The 21,513-nt window shown below is 43.6% G+C and overlaps 2 protein-coding genes across 7 annotated transcripts; both read right to left on the bottom strand.

The window, feature by feature from the left end:
• Positions 1-7,304: 7,304 nt before the first annotated feature.
• On the bottom strand, positions 7,305-12,306 carry LOC120053797 (cold-inducible RNA-binding protein B-like). 4 transcript variants are annotated; one of them, XR_005477537.1, is made up of 8 exons: positions 12,192-12,306; positions 11,067-11,181; positions 10,792-10,898; positions 10,530-10,680; positions 9,980-10,070; positions 9,644-9,708; positions 8,880-8,988; positions 7,305-8,322 (listed from the first exon to the last, which is right to left on the bottom strand). XR_005477537.1 is itself a non-coding variant. In XM_039001052.1 (7 exons), the coding sequence occupies exons 2-7, from the start codon at positions 11,164-11,166 to the stop codon at positions 8,303-8,305; spliced, it is 534 nt and encodes a 177-aa protein (XP_038856980.1). In that variant the 5' UTR covers positions 11,167-11,181; positions 12,192-12,306; the 3' UTR covers positions 7,305-8,302. The 4 variants fall into 4 exon arrangements, 1 of the variants encoding a protein (XP_038856980.1); XR_005477538.1 differs by lacking the exon at positions 12,192-12,306 and adding an exon at positions 12,031-12,173; XR_005477539.1 differs by lacking the exon at positions 12,192-12,306 and adding an exon at positions 11,456-11,964.
• Positions 12,307-12,343: 37 nt separating this feature from the next.
• Positions 12,344-18,480, bottom strand: LOC120053795 (cold-inducible RNA-binding protein B-like). Of its 3 annotated transcripts, XR_005477536.1 has the most exons (8): positions 18,377-18,480; positions 17,204-17,312; positions 16,979-17,085; positions 16,760-16,895; positions 16,399-16,615; positions 16,159-16,226; positions 13,468-13,554; positions 12,344-12,900 (listed from the first exon to the last, which is right to left on the bottom strand). XR_005477536.1 is itself a non-coding variant. In XM_039001051.1 (7 exons), exons 2-7 carry the CDS (start codon positions 17,301-17,303, stop codon positions 15,742-15,744), a joined length of 642 nt encoding a protein of 213 aa, XP_038856979.1. In that variant the 5' UTR covers positions 17,304-17,312; positions 18,377-18,480; the 3' UTR covers positions 14,841-15,741. The 3 variants fall into 3 exon arrangements, 2 of the variants coding, with proteins under 2 accessions (XP_038856979.1, XP_038856978.1); XM_039001051.1 differs by lacking the exons at positions 12,344-12,900; positions 13,468-13,554 and adding an exon at positions 14,841-15,755; XM_039001050.1 differs by lacking the exons at positions 12,344-12,900; positions 13,468-13,554 and having other exon boundaries at positions 15,762-16,226.
• Between the last annotated feature and the right edge of the window lie 3,033 nt (positions 18,481-21,513).

The raw sequence follows: 21,513 nt of genomic DNA on the forward strand, positions 1-21,513 counted from the left end.
CCAGAACGTCAAGGCAGACGCATTGTCTCGGCTGTATGACACAGAGGAGCGGTCCATGGATCCCACTCCCATACTCCCAGCTTCGTGTTTGGTGGCGCCAGTAGTGTGGGAGCTGGACGCGGACATTGAGCGGGCGTCACGTGCAGAGCCCTCTCCTCCTGAGTGTCCAGCTGGTCGTCTGTATGTTCCGTCTGCTGTCCGCGACCGATTGATCTATTGGGCTCACACGTCACCCTCCTCTGGTCATCCTGGGATAGGTCGGACGATGCGCTGTCTTGATGGGAGGTACTGGTGGCCCACTTTAGCCAAGGACGTGAGGATTTATGTTTCCTCCTGCTCGGTGTGCGCCCAGTGCAAGGCTCCTAGACACCTGCCCAGAGGTAAGCTTCAACCTTTACCCGTTCCTCAACGGCCGTGGTTGCACCTGTCGGTGGATTTTTTGACTGATCTTCCACCTTCACAGGGTTACACCACGATCCTGGTCGTTGTGGATCGGTTTTCGAAGTCCTGTCGTCTCCTCCCTTTGCCCGGTCTCCCAACGGCCTTACAAACTGCAGAGGCCCTGTTTACACACGTTTTCCGGCACTATGGGGTGCCTGAGGATATAGTGTCTGATCGGGGTCCCCAGTTCACATCAAGGGTCTGGAAGGCGTTCATGGAACGTCTGGGGATCTCGGTTAGTCTTACCTCAGGTTTTCACCCCGAGAGTAATGGGCAGGTGGAGAGTTAACCAGGATGTGGGCAGGTTTTTGCGGTCCTATTGCCAGGACCGGCCGGGGGAGTGGGCGAAGTTCGTGCCCTGGGCAGAGATGGCCCAGAACTCGCTACGTCACTCCTCCACTAACCTCACTCCTTTTCAATGTGTATTAGGGTATCAGCCGGTTCTGGCTCCTTGGCATCAGAGCCAGACCGAGGCTCCTGCGGTGGACAATTGGTTTCGGCGTGCTGAGGAAACCTGGGAGGCAGCCCACGTCCACCTTCAGCGCGCCATAAGGCGCCAGAAAATTGGCGCAGACCGTCGCCGCAGTGAGGCCCCGGTGTTCACACCAGGGGACAGGGTCTGGCTCTCGACCCGAAACCTGCCCCTCCGCCTGCTCTGCCGGAAGCTGGGTCCGCGGTTTGTGGGGCCGTTTAAAGTCCTGAGGAGAGTGAACGAGGTATGTTATAGGTTACAACTGCCCACTAATTACCGTATTAACCCCTTGTTCCATGTGTCTCTCCTCAGGCCGGTGGTGGCTGGCCCGCTCCAGGAGGCTGAAGTGCGTGAAGTTCCTCCGCCTCCTCTTGACATCGAGGGGGTCCAGGCGTACTCTGTTCGATCCATTTTGGATTCGAGACGTCGGGCGAGGGGCCTTCAGTACCTCGTGGACTGGGAGGGGTACGGGCCGGAGGAGAGATGCTGGGTTCCGGTGGAGGACGTTTTAGATCCTTCCATGTTAAAAGAATTCCACCGCCTCCATCCGGATCGCCCTGCACCTCGCCCTCCGGGTCGTCCCCGAGGCCGGTGTCGACGCGCTGCTGGAGCCGCGCGTCGGGGGGGGGGGGGGGGGGTACTGTCACGATATGTGTGGAGCCCATTGGCCTCCATTATCTGCCCTATAAATGCTTCAACTGTTTCTCCTTGATACTCACTACCTTATAGCTCTATGCCTAGAATTAGAATGCATGCTGGTCAAACTACTCTTTCAATTGGATTTTTCCTGCAATCTCACCAACAACATTTTAATAGGGTACCATTTCAATGTCTCTAGGTTTTTCACACTTGAATATCTTTACTGTTTTTAGCCTAGGGCTATCCTACCCCATGCTTCACATAGCTCTTCCTAATGTTGTATTTACACATTTTAACAATGTATTTCTAACGTCCCCTTTGGAGCATTTACATTTACATTTAAGTCATTTAGCAGACGCTCTTATCCAGAGCGACTTACAAGTACATACATTCATACTTTTTTGTACTGGCCCCCCGTGGGAATCGAACCCACAACCCTGGCGTTGCAAGCGCCATGCTCTACCAACTGAGCCACACGGGACCATTTAGACGTGAAACACAGCTTAGCCCAGGGCTAAGACCTCTAATAACCAAAGGCTGAGATAAAAGGTGCAGTATGGAGAACCTACCAATAAATGTAGTCATGCACCATTAAGATATATTGCAGAAAAAACATGAAATCATGTGAAACGTGTTTTTGGAACACTTTATGTGTGTCATGTTGAATAAATGATTGGAGACAGGCACAGTAATAAGGGGGGGGGGGTTAATACACCACCCAACATATACAACATGCCATGAATAGGCATGGGGACGAAGCCCAAAACAAACACGTATCCAAAAATATTGAGCTGTAACCCAAACCAAAGAGCGAGGTAAAACCTCTAATAAATACACGGGGCGAGACCCGTAATAACAAATGCACAATACACACAGCATGAAAGCCGAAATAACAACGCAGAGGTACTCCCAGACCAACAGACATGGGAACAATAACCAACAAAACAATGGTGAACAGAGGGCACATATATAAAATTACTAATCAGGAATATTGTAATCAAGTGTGCGTAATGAAACAGTTCAGTGACGCCTAGAGGCCGGTGACGTAGACCTCCGGAACTGGTGCACAGAAGGAGCAGCAGTACCGGGAAGAATCCGTGACAACATGTTTTCACGTGTAGTTTCATGTTATCACATGTTGCTTTACATGTTGTCACATTAACTTCCCATAAGATCACATGATTACATGAAAACGTGTTTTCGGAACACTTCACATGTGATCACGTGAAATTAATGTGGTTTTTCTGTAAGGGAAATGTCAGCGCACATGTTGAACCAAGCGGGAATCAAAGGATATACGGTAGATTGACATTACGTTTTCAATCAGTGTCTGAGTTAGTCCACTACGGTCAGTTGCAGATATGTGTAAGACTACAGTATATTCCATTGCGTTGTGCCTCTGTCTGCATGTATGTTACAGATCCATTAAGGTCAGGAAATGTCAGGAAGGTCAGGAAATGCTTGTGAAACAGGCATTTCCGCATCCAAATTATGATGAAGAATATAATAATGATATCATGCTACTTAAGGTAAAACTCCATGCTAGGACCTAAAGCTGCACATATTGTTTTTATTTTTACCTACACAGGTGAAATTGTGCATGCACATTGTCACTACAATGTCAAAGTATGAAATTGATTGGTAAAAAACAGTTAACCACCATTAAATTAACTACCAGGCTTGCTGAATAGACTATAGAACCAAGGATGTAAGTTGTAACATTCAACAAACCTGCTCTCTCTGCCTCAAAGCTGGAGGAGATTGCCGTTTTCACCGACCGTGTGAGACCCCATTGGCCTCCCGCTGACAAAAGATGAGGAGGTGCCCAAGGAATGTCTGGTGTCAGGCTGGGGACACACTATCAGGAATCTAAAGCAAGGCTCCCCTGTGCTTCAGGACCTCAATGTGACACTGAATGAGAATCAACTTTGCTCTGAGAACCATCAAGTCTGCTCATCAGGACTAAATGGACCTGCTCAGGTAAGTGGCGTCTGAAAGTATGTAATGTTAAAGGGGAAATAACATGAGAGGAATGAAAGGAAATTATAATTTCGCTTTGGTTTGAGGACATGAATCATTCCAAAGGAAATGTGCCTTTTCATTTGCCTGGCTACCTAAACTCCTTGCTTTGGCCAAACGCTACGCCACGCACACAGACGTTAATTTGTTCTCGGGGAGGTACTCCGCAATGAGTAGCTCCCCGATGATTTCTAAAACGCAAATACATTCTAATCGTTCTGATTGGTCCTAGAAAACGATGGGTTGAGCTAAAACACACGTGGGTAAAGAGGTGTTTTGAATACTCGGAATTAGCTGTGATACTCAAATTCAGTGTTTCTTAATACTGGTCCTGGGGAACCAAATGGGTGCACATCTTTGTTTTTGCCCTAGCACTACACAACTGATTCAAATGATCAACTCATCGTCATCTTTGATGATTTGAATCAGGTGTGTAGTGCTGAGGCAAACACAAAAATGTGCACCCCTTTGGATCCCCAGGACCAGGATTAAGAAACCAATCGCTGATGACTTTGTTTTGTACAACATTCCTAATTTTGACGTCACCACAAACGACTTCAACTATGGAAGTCTCAGACTGAAGTATGTAGTGAACGTAGAGCAGCGGAAGAATTCACTTTGAGTTGCCAGGCAACCTTTTCATTTGTTCGGTATTGTGGTCTATGTGTGTTACTTCCAGGGAGACTATGGTGGTTCATCAGTCTGTAACGGTGTGGCCTATGGGGTGGTGTCTACCAAGACTAGAAACAACACCTACATCTACATGCGCATCCCTGACTTCCTGGACTGGATCAATGACACCATGAAGAATTGATATGTCACTGACCAGAAACATTTTGTTCATTTGGTCAACCAGGTGCCTAGAACATGATTATGATACTGTGAAGAATCCTAATGTGCTTATGATGCTTTCTGATTGATTTACCAGTGCTGGTTAATGTCTTTGTCCAGAGCCGCATGTTCCTATAACGGATACTTTTTTTGCTGTTTTGTTTTTGTTTGTTTTTTCAGTGGGGGTCTCAACTTACTGATGAGAGTTTGAAAAGTAGAATACACAAGGTGCCATTTTGAAATTTGGTTGTGCATCAGCAGTTTTTTTATGTCAGTCACTAACAGTCATTCAATTAACCCATGCTAGCTAAACAATTTGTATTGCTAGGTAAGGTAGGCTACCAGCTATCTAAACCTTGTAGATGGCCTTATCACCAAATTACCGACCGGGCACGTAGGGCATGCCCAGGGGCCCTGACCTCCAGGGGCCCCCATTGATTTGTTAGTCACTCTCACACAGATATCACATTTTTGTATGTGTATTTATTAGGGATCCCCATTAGCTGTTGCCAAGGCAGCAGCTACTCTTCCTGGGGTCCAAACACATTAAGGCACTTACATTACACAAAACAAAAGATAAAACAGTACTTCATATAACATTATTACACCACTACATATCTACAATATAAAATGTATAATACAACAATATTACAACGTACATGTGTGTAGAGTGCATGTGCTAGCGTTTGTGTGCATATGCGTGTCTGTACTTGTGTGTGTCTCTTCACGGTACCTGCTGTTCCAAAAGGTGTATTTTCATATTTTTTAAAATCTGATTCTACTGCTTCATTTACCTGATGTGGAATAGAGTTCCATGTAGTCATGGCTCTATGTAGTACTGTGCGCCTCCCATAGTCTGTTCTGTACTTTGAGACTGTGAAGAGACCTCAGGTGGCATGTCTTGTGGGGTATGCATGTGTGTCCGAGCTGTGTGCTAGTAGTTTAAACAGACAGCTCAGTGCATTCAGCATGTCAACACTTCTTACAAAAACAAGTAGTGATGACGTCAATCTCTTCTCCACTTTGAGCCATGAGAGATTGATATGCATATTATTCATTCATGTTAGCTCTCCATGTACATTTAAGGGCCAGTCGTGCTGCCCTGTTCTGAGCCAATTGCAATTTTCCTAAGTCCCTCTTTGTGGCACCTGACCACACGACTGAACAGTAGTCCAGGTGCGACAAAACTAGGGCCTGTAGGACCTACCTTGTTAATAGTGTTGTTAAGAAGGCAGAGCAGTGCTTTATTATGGACAGACTTCTCCCCATTTTAGCCACATGCTGTATTAACATGTTTTGACCATGACAGTTTACAATTCAGGGTTACTCCAAGCAGTTAAGTCACCTCAACTTGCTCAATTTTCACATTATTCATTACAATATTTTTCCAATGATTTGTCCCAAATACAATGCTTTTAGTTTTTGAAATATTTAGGACTAACTTGTACCTTGCTACCAATTCTGATATTAACTGCAGCTCTTTGTTGAGTGTTTTTATATCAGACATTAATTATAAATCATAAACCTAATTTGCACTCACTGTATATAGACTTTTTGTTTTCTTTGTTCTACTGTATTATTGACTGTATGTTTTATTTATTCCATGTGTAACTCTGTGTTGTTGTATGTGTCGAATTGCTATGCTTTATCTTGGCCAGGTTGCAGTTGCAAATGAGAACTTGTTCTCAACTAGCCAACCTGGTTAAATAAAGGTGAAATAAAAAAATAAAAAATATGAGACATAAATCATGGAAAAACGTGTAGAATTGCAGGAAATTAGCCATCTATGCTCCTACATGCAGTAACAATTGAAACCTCTGAATTTCCATCTGTCAAACAATGCTTTCAAGTCCTGTTCTGTGCTGCAGCAGTTTTAAATCTTCAATTATTTACTGTGGGATTAAACAGTAGAGTAGGGTGATGTTATTGGACACATGTATTTTGTGAATATCTGCGCAAACTGATAAGATGTGCTTTTATCAAGTTGTCCCTTCACCAGTAAGGCAACAATCATAGTTCTGGTAAACGGTTCATTTCATTGAGCAGTAAATTGAAAATATATAGTAAAATACATTGAACACACCAAAGATCTTTGAGACAGGACTGCCCCCTTGTGCACATCTGGATAACATACTGTCCATGTAAAATACATTAAAACAGTCTGGAATGTATTTGGAGGGCAACAGGAAAGAATGTCTCATGATGACTACTATTGAGATGACTAATATTGTGACAAATAGAAGAGATGAAAACACCTGAAGGTCAAATATGAGATTCCCTAAAAACTGGTTAGGATAATTAGGTTAAAGTTGGGATAAATAGATTAATAAGGTTAGGAAAAGGGTTAGAGAAAATGCTCTCCTAAACTGCTATGAAAAGTCACTTCCGGCTGTAATGAATTGGCGTTTTTATGTAGTTCCATTGTTTAATGCAGCATGATAGCAAAGCATCCCTCCCTCCCTACCCTACATCATTTTGAGACATTATATCAGTCCTGCCATGCCAGTCCTCTAGATCTGTTGAATACTGGCGAGTCATTGGTTTGATCGGACCACGGGTAGACGGGATACTCCTTAGAGAGCCCCCTGCTGGAATTGTTTTATACTGGCATGGCCTATGAACCCTATAGCTGTAGTTTCATCCACAACTTATTACCAGACTTTCCAGAAAATAATGATATCATGTGGGGCTGTTCCAATAGCCAGCATGACTTATATTTATATTCATTAGCAGGTGTGACTGTACCTTAGACAATATCATTTCTACCCAGGTACTCCTTTCAATATCATCTCATAAATGTATATCTATCACGTCACCTCTTTTTGAAACACATGCAACTGAGAAAAGAATATGGATATGCCTATGTAATGTGGCCTATATCAAAACCAGCACCAGAGATTTGTAAAGGTTTTTTTATTTAGGAAAAATACAACCATGAAGATACAGAATGCTTAAAAAAAAATCAAATACAAAACCAATCTGATGCTATGACGAGAACAGTTGTGAAATCACTCCATTTGTACCCTCATAAAAAGTAGGTTTGTTGAAAAGAGCTCATAAGTAGTAGTTACCTTCAAGCACTGGCCCGCTTCACATTAATTCACCGCTGTGTACTCAACTGTCATGTGACAGCTCCTTATTCAAAATGTGCAGCTAATAAAATAAAAACCGTTCTCAGTAGAAACCAAAATAAATTAGACAAGAACCTGCCATAGATAGGTCAGTCAAACAGATCAGTGATCCAGAAAACAATTGAGCAGACCCTCTTCATTTACCGGAACCCACAGCGATCCTAACAAGCCCAGTGGACTAGAGAACGTCTCCACCATCCCTCCCTCTGTCAGGTAGAACAGTGCAAACATGATGGTAGTGATGGAAGGTTTCGGACCTTTGTGTACATTTCCCTCATTCAGACTCATCACCATTAATGGGTGGCAAAGCAGTCACAATCAAATCAACCAAAATAAGTGCAAGCATTTTCGTACTTTGTTACAGAGCAGAGCTTTGAAACTACAACAGCATTACCATTCTCTATCCAAGATACATTCCCTGTCTCTCAGCTTGTGCCTCTTCCGTGCACAGCCCAAAGTGAGGCAAAGGCCTACAGCACATGAGCCTTGCTCTTTCGAGCTCCCCACAAAAACTGTAAATGAAAATTTCGTTCTCTGCGGTTTTCAATAACAAATAAGGAGGATCAGAAAGTAAAAAACAAAAACTTGGAACAGACCGGTGGTGGGTGGCTCGGAGTGCAAGCCAGCCCTCCCCGCACTTATCCAGGACTGCTCTTATCTACATGGTGGGTTTCAGAAGAAGATTTAAAGTGTCGCGGAGCAGCAGGCGCTGGGCTAGGACCAGGCCAGGCCCGCCGTCATCGGGATGGGGCCGCCGGACGCCACTGTCCTACCAGCCACCCTCGTCACCTGCAGAGAAGTTGGAAAGACACACAGGTTACCTTGATTCTGTGGATGGTAGGGGGCTCATCTCTCGAAAGGGGCCCTGCTGCTACTGAACGTTAATTCCTTTTGAAGATACTTAGAGGTGGTAGCAAATTATGCTGGAGTGAATTACATTTTCTGTGACAAATACTCTATCTGAAGGCAGGCCATCTGATTGAGAACCTTTTTGTTTCCATTTAGCAAGCGCAGTCAAACTCCGCTCGATGAAAGCAATATTACGCCGGCTTATTCCATGGATAGAAAACTTTCAACAACAAAACTACAGAGCAGACAGACAAGGCAATCCTGCTACTACTATATGCAAATGACGTCAACAAGAAAGGTACCTGGCTCCATTGTGAGTGTGTGCAGATCCTTGTACTGCAAGGCAAAAAAGCAAAGGAAAATACACCTCTACAAAAAAGCTGCTACAAGACAGAGAGAAAAAGCTTATGACAAGAAAAGCAGGAAGTAGAGAGCTAATGCTATGACCCCTGTAGGACAGCTCACGCCAAGACAGTTGCAGACCGAGGTCAGCCTACCTTGGCTTTCTGCAGTGCTAAACTGGGCCTTCAACATATTGTTTCTTCAGTTCAACATATTTCAACTACAGGAGTCAGCCTCACTGTGCGCCACTGACAACAGCACCGCCTGTTCAAAGAGAAAGCCCAGTGGTTAATGACGAGGTCCCAGGTTCTCCAACAAGGAGGGAAACAAGTACACTAAGGCCCATCTGCAGACCCTCTCTTCTACTGATGCTCCCTAAAAAGGAATGGATGCTGAGCTGAAGTGGTATATTGAGTCTTTCCTATACCACATACCGTTAACACCAAATGACTCCTATTTTCCAATACTAACCTGGTAGGGCATTCGTTTGTAGGAAATACCTAGTGTCCACCACTAGGTTCATTTGCAACTTCTCTTTATTCTTGAAGATGAATTATGTACCACATATTGTGAAACACCAAAAGTGTAACTTGGGAGGGTGTATTTCTCAATATGGTCAGGAAAGAATGGGAATAGGGAACCCATTTCTCCATTACACATGACTAAAGGCCTCATGCATTGAGAAAATGACTAATTTCACTGATCTTTTCATCCATCAGTTGGTCCAAGACCATAGGGGGCAAACCCGCTCTGAGAGGAGCCCATCCAGCTGCTATACAGGGCAAGAACCTGCCTCGGCTCTGGTGTTGATTGGCCGATTCCAAATCTATGGTAGCTTTCAGGGATGTTGCTGTCCAGGCACCAGATTGGCTGCCTATCCTGACTCTCTACACTTGTGTAAGCTTATAAGAAGCCTCACCATAGCTATCGTAGCTGTCTCTGTACGAACCTCCTGAACGATCTCCATATCCTCCTCCTTGCGCTCTGTGGACAGAAGAAGAAATGTACATCAGTAAACAAGAATTGGATGAGCAGAAGCAAGTTGATTAACATTAAATTCAAAATGGTCTTCCTAAAAGTGCTTGCCTACTGTCAAAATGGGCACATAGCTTCTTAAAATGCATTGTGATTTACCTATAGGATCTATACCCTTCAGCTTTCCTTTGTCTTCCCAAATTCTATCAATTGCCTAACATATAGTAGCTATACATATGCAAATGTGACTTTATGTAGCTGAGGTGGTATCACTATTCACCTGTCTTTGTTGTAGTAGCCTCTTTCTGATCCGTATGAGCCTCCACTTCTGTTGTCGTAACGTCCACCACCATATCCCCGGTCTCCACCACCTGTAATATAACTTGTGGTTAACAGCTGACTCAAAGGAATGCTAAAAGCAGCCATGCACTCATCTTATGGTTAAATGTGTTGATAAGAGAATATCGAACACCACTCTTCAGTTTGGGCATGCTATCAGTAGCCCAACAGATGTCTCAATCAAACCTCTACAGCTACTAGTCAACAGCAACAGTCACTGCAAAACAAAAAGACATGGGAACGTAGGAGTGGTTATTAAGAATGAGGGACCAGAAGGGAGGGTCAGAGCACGGGGTGCACGCATACGCACTGACTACTTCTGGTTAGTTCTGCAAGCCACAGAATCCCAGGCTAGCGCAGGTGTGAGGACATCTTTGTAGGGTTGGGACTGGGGTGTCAGTCACTCCAAGGCAAACGAGGGAGGAACACTCAAAGTCAGGATGCTGTAGGATAGAAAACAACAAACTTGCCTCGTGAGAAGCCACGCCCACCTCTTCCACCACCACCACCTCTGCCTCCACGGAAGTATCCTCCTCCACCTCCTCTGCCGCCTGAAGAGCCCCCTCGGAATCCGCCTCCGGACCTGCCACCACCGCCAGATTTGCCAGCCTGGTCGACACGGATCTGTCTGCCATCAAGAGACTGACACAGAAAAGGTTGGGAGAGATAAAATATAGAATACAACATTAATATCGTCATTGCACAGTCAAAACAGAGTTGTGTTTCAGGGCGGAGTTTAGGTTTAATTGTCACCTTGCCGTTCATGGCCAGCATAGCATCCTTGGCCTCATCTGGGTTCTCGAAGGTGACGAAACCAAAGCCCCTGGACCTCTGAGTTTCTCTGTCTTTAATTACAACAACTAGACAGACATTTTATTTAAAGACTATAGAGACACAAGGCAACCTTGCAAGACGTGTATCATTCAAAGCATGTTCAAATAGTGGACCACCAGATACATTTTTTTTTTTTTTTTAATATATATATATTTTTTTACATTGCACCCAATATCCAACAGTTAGTTGCTTACCTTCAGATATTTGCCCATATTTGGAGAATACATCTTCTAATGACTGTTCATTAGTGTCAAAGCTGAGGCCACCCACAAAAAGCTTCCCCTCGTCAGACATCCTTCCTTTTCACCACTGCAGAAGGGAAGAAATAACATGTTTATTATGGTTGCAATGATTTATTTGCAATGAACTGTTAGCAGCCGGGCTGGAGGCTGAGATTTTTGTTTAGCTAAATCTGATTAGGTGGGCCTGGCAGTGCCTACGCCACTGGATAGCAGGTTATTATTGGATGCAACCCTCTGTTCATGTTCTATTCTTGCAATGGTGCATTTACACACGCAATAACAAAATTATTTTTAACAGTTGTTTGGCTTGATTCTACTCAATGCCAAGTATGTTGTATTACCAAAATGAAAGTAACCTAGCAAGTTTAATAAAAACCAGTCAAGTGCCAGCGAGTGAAGAACAAATGCGTATGGGGGGGGCTTAGCTCATAAAGGCCCAAGACCATCCTGCCCCCTGGTAGCTAGCGCTGCCTTCTCGTCCTCTTTACCAATATAACGCTACCGTAGCTAGCCATTGAAATTTGCGTTTTCGCAACAAAAAGCGGTCCTCGCTCCACAAGCAGATGAGTGCGTGCGAGCGATTCAGTTCCGTTTTTAGTACAAATCAGTAAGCGACATCGTCTTCCCCGCCCCCTCATGTCCCAGGCCTAGATGTGCACCTCCCTTTGTTCAACATTGTCCAACAACCACAACGGCGCCATTTATGATAGTGCTAATGGCCCCCGACTAGCCAGCTATCACTGCGTCATTGCATCGAATAACGTTACTGAGCACGCTCGCTTGTATAGTAAAATGTGGGCATAGGCATTATGGCGAATGCAAGAACGTTGGTCTGTTCTGCACACCACAATATAATTGTCCATTAATTCAGACATCGAACACAATTTAGTATCATGAGGATGTTATCGTTGGCTACCTGCTCGCTAGTTAGCTGCATCTTGAGCCACCTTCAGACTCCTCCTTGGGTGATGTCACACTCATTTAGCCTGCCACAATCTTGGTAGCTCCTGTCCCGAATTAAATAAAATACGTTTACGAACACAAACATTTATGAAAACGGTTATTACAATAGCTTACCTCCGACAAAACAGAGAATCTCTTGCGACCGACCTGCAGCAGATGGGAATGAATGAGATGCGGGGCCTCCCGGTATATGTATTGATGCGTCCCTTGCAGTTACGCCCAACTTATGAATATTAAGCAGATAAAACCCTCCACGGCTCAAGGAATAGCATTTCAGATTTTATTTTTAAGTACATTTTTCAGATAAAATAAATAAAAGTAAATTTGTTACGTTGGAGGTTCAACTACAGCCAGCTGTCTGTACATTTGCCCATATTTGGATCAATACATGCACCGACTCCAATGAGTAGTCCTGAATGAAAAGTCTATTTACCATCAGAAATATATGTTCTTGGGTGCACTGTACTACAACTAAAATAGACATTACAAGAATGTCCTATAAAATGTGCAAGAGATATGAAAAATAGATTTAATCCACTCCATTTCCAAGACGTTCATTTGAGTACTTCAGAAAAAAATACAAATAAAAAATAAAGTGTATACTGGTAATACAGGTGCTGCATTGGCACGCCAGAATGACAACCAGTTTGGTAAACATCATGGATATATAAAACCTGGTTCAGATATGCACTCCCATTCCAAGGCAGGTCTTGACTAAACGACAAGTCCAGTTCAGCAGCACATCTCTAGTTCAGTCTTAAAGATATCTCCTGGTGACGATTTTCCAAGGAGCCGTTTCAGGGCAAACCATCCTGTGGTGAACCTGGAATAAAGTTACAATTAGTCAGAAGAAATACAGTAAAATGACAGATGAGTTTACAATTCTAGCAGTGCACTCAAGTCAGTTGTACCATACGCTACTGTTAATAGTCAGAACAGCATGCATCCCCAATTCTCACCAAGTGTGTACTTCTCCCCACATTTAAAAGCATTGGATTGGTGTAAGCATATTCTGTAGGGAGTTCCCACAAGGTCGTAGACACTGGGATTGACAAAAAAAAAACCTGTCCATCCTTTGACGGATGCAACTCTTCTGAACACGTCCAAAAGTTGACTTGTACCATTGATAGACAAACAGACAATGTAGGTCGTATACGATTTCAGTGTTCATGTATTTGAGTGGGACCGTAGCCTTCCAAGCCAATTTAAAACATGCACTGGTTGTATACTGTAAATATTAACCCTTCCTTGAGTGATACCTGATCTTATCTGACTAGAGGACAGGTAAAAAGCAGGGCTCCACAACACTGCCTTCGACAATAAAATGTGTCAGATCAGTGAATATATCATTTAAGGGGACCGCAAACAGGGCCCATGAGAAAATACCCACCTCCAAGGAAGCACTGGAACGAAACAGTCAGCGTCGAAGTCCAACCCCGTGTTAAAGCAGGCTTTCACATCCAACGCTTAGTTTAACCTGATCGAGTAAAAAGACTAATTAGTTGAGTACAGCTTTTGAGGGCAAGAATATGACATGCATTTGCTTATCATGATCAACATGAACTACAGATGTGCTAAACAGCATCAACTTCCAGCATTAGACAGTGTTTATCCTATCAAAGTTGATTGAACGTTAAGATGTTTACACAAAACAAATTACATAGTGATAAACTTGACAAGTAAAAGTAGAAAGGTGATAGCTGTCTAGAATTTAGGTAGATTCAGCGATATGACTCACATGCAGAAAGTGAACAGCATAGTGGGTCAATTTCCACAACTACTAGACGCATTGAAGCACAAGGCGCAACAACTTCACTGTTTTGGTGCCCTGGCTAAAACGCTGTGAAGCGAACCTGTGCACAGATATTGTGTGACCAAGTAGTCTCTTGCGTCCCAATCAATGTCTGCACTTCTGCTTGTGACAACATCATTTTGCTGAGTCTACCTTTAAGATGAAGACATCTTTTGCAATCACTGGGAGAACAGTACTTGTAGTTTCACAGATCAAAACTGGGAGAATCTTGTTTTACACTAGGGATACTTGAGCCATGACAACTTATGGAATTTTCAAAAGCTCAATGGTCATTTTCAGAGTCTAGTAGTCCCAATGGTCTATGGGGACAGGGTGAAAATTCAACAAAAAAAACAGGATACGCTACTGGACGTACTCATGCAACTCAGGGTTCTGAACAGTAACGGCTAGGGCCTGAGGAAGTGACAGCGGTAGTTGGGTAAAGTTGAAGGCAGTTAAGATGGACATCAAAATGAGAACTTTGAGGGATGCGAACAGGAGAGCAAAAGTCTTTACCTCACATTACTGGCCTATTTCCACTTATGAACTAGCCAAGAGCAGCATTCACCAGAGCGGATTCACGTGTCGGTAGGCACAACACTTCATTCTCCAAGGACTTTGTTGAGTTCCAAAACGATAGTAGAGCTCTTGGGCGCAATGAAGCATTATAAAAGAACCAGTGCCAGCACCAGGATGACATTTCATTTCTATTCTGCTTGCAACACACCCAGGCCCCCCAACCCCGCACAATGACTAGCTTCAGGTTAGATCTTTTAGCATCTTCTGAGTATTAATTCAGCCACCCTTCCAAAATGAGATCCCACCTTTCAGAATACCCTTTCCAGCTGAGACTATGCTATCATTTCTCTCAACCCACTTACGACATCTCTCCCTACCAGACTCGCATTGCATAACATTCAGCTGGCTTAGTGTGAACAGGCTTAAGTTCTTTGAAGGCACAAGAAATCAGAGCATTTTCAACGGATTGTTTAATAGGCTTCATGAAGCCAGGATATACAAAAAAAGTAGGGGTGTTTGTACACAGAACAGAGAGCACATATCCTTGTAGTAACATTGAGTGATCGTGAATGTTGAGTCCATCATTATGCACGTTTGAGAAGAGCAAAGTACCTTAGGCCAACTGCAGAAGGCTGCAAACACCTAGTATACCTTTCAATGAAATCTTTTCGCCAGTCAAAGTCATTCACTCTTTGGATACTGAGTATTTACAAATCTTTAGCAATATCAAGGTGGTCTGCTGGAAACCAGTGCTCCCACTGCATTCCTACCTTGTTACACTAAAGGAATGCATTACAGAACTGAAGGAGCACACCACAGCTTGTCAAGCTTCTAGTGTAAATTTCACAGATTTTTTTTTAAGTCCAGAATTCACAACGGCAGTGAAAATAAGCTTAAATGGAAACATTTTACTACTGATATTTGAGTCTTCCGATTGAGCAGGAACATGGTCAAGACTGAATTTGTCGTAGAAGCTATCAGGCTGTGTTGAACAGATAACGAGTCAACGGTGGAAACAGGTTTCATTGCAAATAAAGCCATTAATTATCAAATTTGATTCTCCCTGTGTCGACCCTTCCTGCAACACCAGAAGGGCATACTGAACTTAAGGTATTAAGATCCTTAGTGAGCGTCAAGGCTTACAATAATTAAATTAAACGCTACAGGATTACTGCCATGACAGATCCTGTAGAACACAACACAAAAAAATCTAAAGATACTGCCAAGATTGTTAAAGAAAACACTAGAACCAGATATCACAAACAGAAGAAAAAAAGTGTCTTCGAAGAGCGCATCTTTTAAAAAACAGCCAGCGAAGGGACGATCTTGCAATCAGGAAGTTTGTTTTTGTTTTTACTCGTGTGTAGCTGAGGACAAGAAGAAGCCACAAGTGTAAAGGCACTGCAGCATTCGGACATTTCTCACACAGTAGACTAGAACCTATTCATATTTTGTGCCACAGTTCTCATAAGGTTCTCATTGCAACAGTAAAGCATCAGGGCAAGGGGCATTGGATGTGAACTTATGCCTCTTCAAAAGAAAACTGACTCAGTGGAAAAAAATATTGAAATGTCTTTCTGCTTCTGGGTGGGTGGCAGAGCTGGATTTTTGAGCAGACCTGGGTATTTTAACATGCTAATCCAAGAGGGCACAGGCTTTCGGATACTGAGCAACAAGTCTTACAGGGCCATTCTGGGAGTCTATGCAATCATGTCCAGTCCGTACTAAACATTTCTAGTCCATACCAACATCAGGCTACATCAAACGTACCATAGCTGTCATAGCTGTCTCTGTAGGATCCCCCAGAGCGGCCACCATAACCACTTTCACCACCACTCCTAAAAATGTGCACATATGAATGCTGGTTAACGGAAACCAAGGAAAAGTACATGATTATCCTAGAAAGACAACATATGAAGCTAAAAGCCTATTAATGTTACTAAAACCAGCTGACCGATCACTTGAAAGTCAACACGTTAGAGAAAATAAAAACATTAAATTAAGTCTTACCTGGCCTCTCTGTAACCTCCGCTGCCACCCCCAGAGGAGTATCCTCCACCACTCCTGTAGCTACCACCATAGCTTCTGTCTCCTCCACCACCATAGCTTCTGTCACCTCCATAGCTTCTCTCTCCCCCATAGCTTCTGTCTCCTCCACCATAGCTTCTGTCACCACCATAGCTTCTGTCTCCACCATAGCTTCTGTCTCCACCACCATAGCCACCACCTACGTCAAAAATAAGAACATTTCAGTCAAAGGCCCTTCAGTTTGGAGCAAGGTAAAATAAAAAGAGGGGTGTGACTTAGAGCAAACGGAAGCTAACCACTTCGCAATGCCAGCCCTTAGCTCCTCCTAAATAACCATGCCCACCTCTTCCTCTGCCTCCTCTGAAGCCACCAGAACCCCCCCTGAAGCCACCAGAACCCCCCCTGAAGCCACCACCACGGTCAGATCTTCCTCCCGACTTGCCAGCTTCATCCACACGGATCATCCTGCCATCAACAGACTGAAGGAGGGGGGGTAGAAGTTAATACCAGTGATTTATATCAGTCGAAGATCTGCATGTGTCCGTGGAAAGAATCCCCTCACCTTGCCATTCATTGCAGCCATTGCGTCTTTGGCATCTTCAGGGTTTTCAAAAGTCACAAAGCCGAACCCCCTGGACCTCCGAGTCTCTCGGTCTCTTACAACATCAACTGCGGGGGGAATTAAAAAAATAAAAATAAAATCAACCACCCATATGGCCGAAGCCCACTTGAGGCGACACAAGCAACATTGCCAAACTGCTAACCGGGTCCTGGAGATGCAACATACCTTTAGCAATGTTGCCATACTTGGAAAACGCCTCTTCCAGTGAAGTTTCATCCGTGTCAAAACACAATCCTCCAACAAAAAGCTTTCCTTCGTCAGACATCTTTATTATCTAGAGATAAAAAAAAATTATAAGCGCCTGGCCTACACATACTGTTTAGAAGACATTCACTGTTTTAAGAACTGAAGGAAAAACAATTGTGAGAAAAACAATTTCACATAAGGATGGCACCAGAAGCGCTAATTGCTATGAAGCCATACATTTTAGGCGATAAGGCAATTTTCTTCCACCATTAGTTTTCAAATGCGTGCAGCAGCCGTGTTTTAACCAGTGCAATAAAGTTACCTAACGTCATGCACTCGCTATAATTTAGCAGGCCAATTTACTAACGTTAGCTAAATTAACTAGTTACCTGGGAATCTGTGGTAAAATTATCAACCATGGCGACTAACCAAACAGGCAAGTACCCACCATAACCTTGAGCTGATGTTAGCTAGAGAGGCGCTAGCCAAAAAACAGGCAGCACACAAAGGATTGCAAACTAGCTACGCGTTAGCAGGCGAACTAACGATAAACGAGTCACATTAGCCATTTCAATCCACACAGTAAACACGACCTGGCCCAGATTTGGACTAACCTGCAACGTCAGCTAGCGTATTATCTGGTAATTCGTTTACGTTAACTAAACAGCGGCAGTAAAATAACATGTTGCCACGCCGACGTCCAAAAGATATCTAGCTACTTTAGTTAATTAACGGTTAATGTTAACTAGTGAAACGTGCATTAGCGGACGGCCATTTTGTAGGTAAATAACGTTACCAACGACGTTGTTAGCAAGTTACTAGACCGAATTTGGCTTAGAAATACAACCCAGTTGTAACGGCAAATAACGTGAAAAAACATGTAAACATTGGCACTAGAAATAGAATAACGTTGCATACCGAGTAAAGTTACACATGACGGGGGCCTAAGGAATAATCATGGCTAACGCTAGCTCTTTAACGTTATAATCGCTTCAATTCCTTCACCGACATGAACACGTTTGCTTGCCAAATCGCAAAGCGAACGTTGATTAGAAAGTAAATGGTCAAAGTCAATTATTTTCCATAAGAAATTAAAAGGCATTGTGGTACATTTACCCGGTAATGATTAGAATTGGTTGAGTAAACAGTTACCTTTGTGTGGTTTGGAGTCGTCTGAGAAAGATGTCAAAATGGCTCCAATATATGAGCATCTGCGTGAGTCATGAATAAATAGCAAAAGGGGCGTGCGCATCACTGAGGTAAAGTAAGAACGGTGTGCATGCCGCGAGTAGTTTTTGCGCAGTCCACCTGACGGCGGTAAAGCATCGTAGTGGACAGGGAGGCCAAATAAAATAAAACAAGTGTGGGTAGGCTAGGTATACTGTATTTTCATGTGTGGTATTATTTCATGATATTCCGACTACACTTGGTGAAAGATTTGGACTGACACTTGCAGAGTTCGTGCAAAGATTATTAACCCAATATAGGACATCTGCATCGTTTTCAATGGCAGCAAATGGCCACTGTACTCCCAAATTCGCTGCGCTGGTGTCTGGATTGGGATGTTTTCTGATCAACCAAAACTACTGTACATAGGCTACATTAAGTATACATACCAAAGGTTTTCCATTCAAAATTCCTATACACCAGACCGGTCTGAACAGATTTACATTTTTGCAGCCCCTCTGATGTTGCTGTTCTTGCACTAGACAAGACAGAGGAGCATATTGGTGCCGACCACAGCCAGGCTATAAATACCAGAGCTAACAGGCCAACGTGAGTGCTGCTATCCTCTGCCTTACCTCCTACACACAAACGCTCTGCGGCTTCCTGTTCGTTACCACAGTTTTCCACCCAGCGCTGACTGCCTCACCGCCTCCTCATATTCTCTCTAAGCAAAAAGCCATCCTTTCCACCCAACTGGATGACAGATGTGCGGGCCACCGCCATCTCTCTCTCTCTCTCCCTTTCTCCGGTTTACAATGTCCCATTATTCACTCAGGGCCTCAAACCATTACTAATAATTCAAATTATGTGAGAGAAGAGTAAGGAATGCCAAAAAAACGTGCACATTTAAACTTGTCTAGTATGTGTGTCTGTGCAACCTCAATTAATGGTAGCCTATGTAATGCAGATGAGGTCAACATATTATTTAATTCAAGTAAAGCTGCGCTAACATACAATCAGACAGAGGGGGACGCTGTAAGTGCATGTTTTGATGGCCGGATGGCACCTGCCTTCTCATAGTGCTGGCTGGACCAGTGCTTCCACAGAGGTTCATTGACTGCAGCAGATATTGCTGTGCCCTGGCAGTGGGCTCTCTGTTAGATGTTGATTGCTATTCTATGGATGCAGCATTTCAGAGGCAGTGTGAGCCTAGATGTGTTCAGCCTTGGCTGCCATGGCATGTTGTTTATCTCATATGATTATCCCACAAAACAATCCATTAAATGTATTTATGAAGCCCTTTTTACATCATCAGATGTCACAAAGTGCTATACAGAAACCCAGCCTAAAACCCCAAACCGCAAGCAATGCAGATGTAGCAGCACGGTGGTTAGGAAAAACAACACAGATGTCTGCCCTGGTTCTGAGCACCCTTGCCAAGCCCAAAACTGACAAGCAGAGCAAAGCAATACCTCTGCTAAAATAGGACAGCAATGGACAATGGGATTTTGTGGCACTATGATATATAATTTTAAAGATTTGCTTTGATATGTTGTGCAATCAGAAGTCACTGTACCTAACAAAAGTACTAGCCCCAACCACATAAATAGCAAGCCTTTCACATTCACTTCCCTTTTAAAGCAGTATAACACTGACCACGCCTACCAGAAGAGAAGAATACATCTACCTATGTTGAAAACATTCAGAGAGAAAGCTGAAATAGCAGCTCCTGACGCAATGGCCCTGTGCCTTTAAGAGGTAAAATAAGATCACATTGTTATTCTGGGTTTGTCCACACACTGATTGTGGAGGTGGATGTATAGTGGTGGTGACGAGGGTGGGGCGATGTGTAGGAGTCTCGAAACATGTGTCTCTGGAGGCCAATATGGATTAGGGAGAGAGGGAGGGAAGGCGAGAGAGAGAGAACGAGAGAGAAATGAAGACAGCAAGAGAAAGAGAGGATAGTCCTTTGAGTGGATCCTCTCTGATTTACTGCTCTTCTATGATAGGAATGTATAATTTCCCCAATTTCCTCTAATTCTGTCATTATGTTGAGACCACAGCTGATGCCTCAGATGCTATACTTCTCAGATTTCAGCACTGCGAGGAGAATTTGCGCTTGTCATTATAAAGCTAACCTCTCTCAACCATTGTTTTTGAGATGTAGGTCTATGCTGAAAAAACCTGAATGCATTTTTTTTCACTCACCATAGAAAGCCCATTCACAGCAGGCTCAATGCAATAAATCAATGTATTAAGTGTTAAGTAACATGCTGCAGTCCCTACACCTAAGCGTTAGACTAGTGATTAAAGTTAATTGTAATTATTGAAATGCTCTATGGTGGTGCTAGAGTGAATTGAAGGGCTCACACAGATGAAGGGGGGAGAGGCTGGAGAGGGTTGGCAGTACTCCAGGTAGAGAGGAGGTGAGTCATGCCCAACTCAGACAGACTATCAGCGAGTGTGTGTGTGTATGTGCAGTCTAAAATCTGTACATGCGTATGTGTGTGTGTGCTTATTCCCATTTGAGTGAGGATGTGTGTGTGAGCATGTGCCAGACATAGTGACTATAGCCTTCTTTATCACCCTGCGCCAAGTGCTCTCCAGTGCCCAGTGGGAGTCATGGTTCATGTGACCTAGTATCAAACTGCTTAGTGGATGGAAGGAACCTGTAAAAAACACAGAAAGGTTTTAGGTTATTCTGATTAGGAGAGGAGATGAGTTTATGAGTCACTCACTGCACACACACACACACACACACACACACACACACACACACACACACACACACACACACACACACACACACACACACACACACACGTATATAAAATTACACAAGCAAATTTGGGTAGAGTAAGATTTGAATACCCATCAGTGAGCATGTCAGTGACTCTCTGGTCCAATCCCAAATCGACCCATAGACCCTACACCCTATGCACTTGTAAAGATCTGAGGATTTGACAGGTGTAAGCAATTTGGTAATAGTTCCAACTTGCCCTCTGATAGGCTACAAGTGCATAGGGTCTGGGGATCTATTTGGGATTGGGCCAGATATCTTCCTCGGCCTCTATCTAACACCACCCAAAGGCACAGAGCACACACTGAACCATGAAATATCC

Source organism: Salvelinus namaycush, chromosome 9, assembly GCF_016432855.1.
Source record: "Salvelinus namaycush isolate Seneca chromosome 9, SaNama_1.0, whole genome shotgun sequence".
NCBI classification, from domain to species: domain Eukaryota; kingdom Metazoa; phylum Chordata; class Actinopteri; order Salmoniformes; family Salmonidae; genus Salvelinus; species Salvelinus namaycush.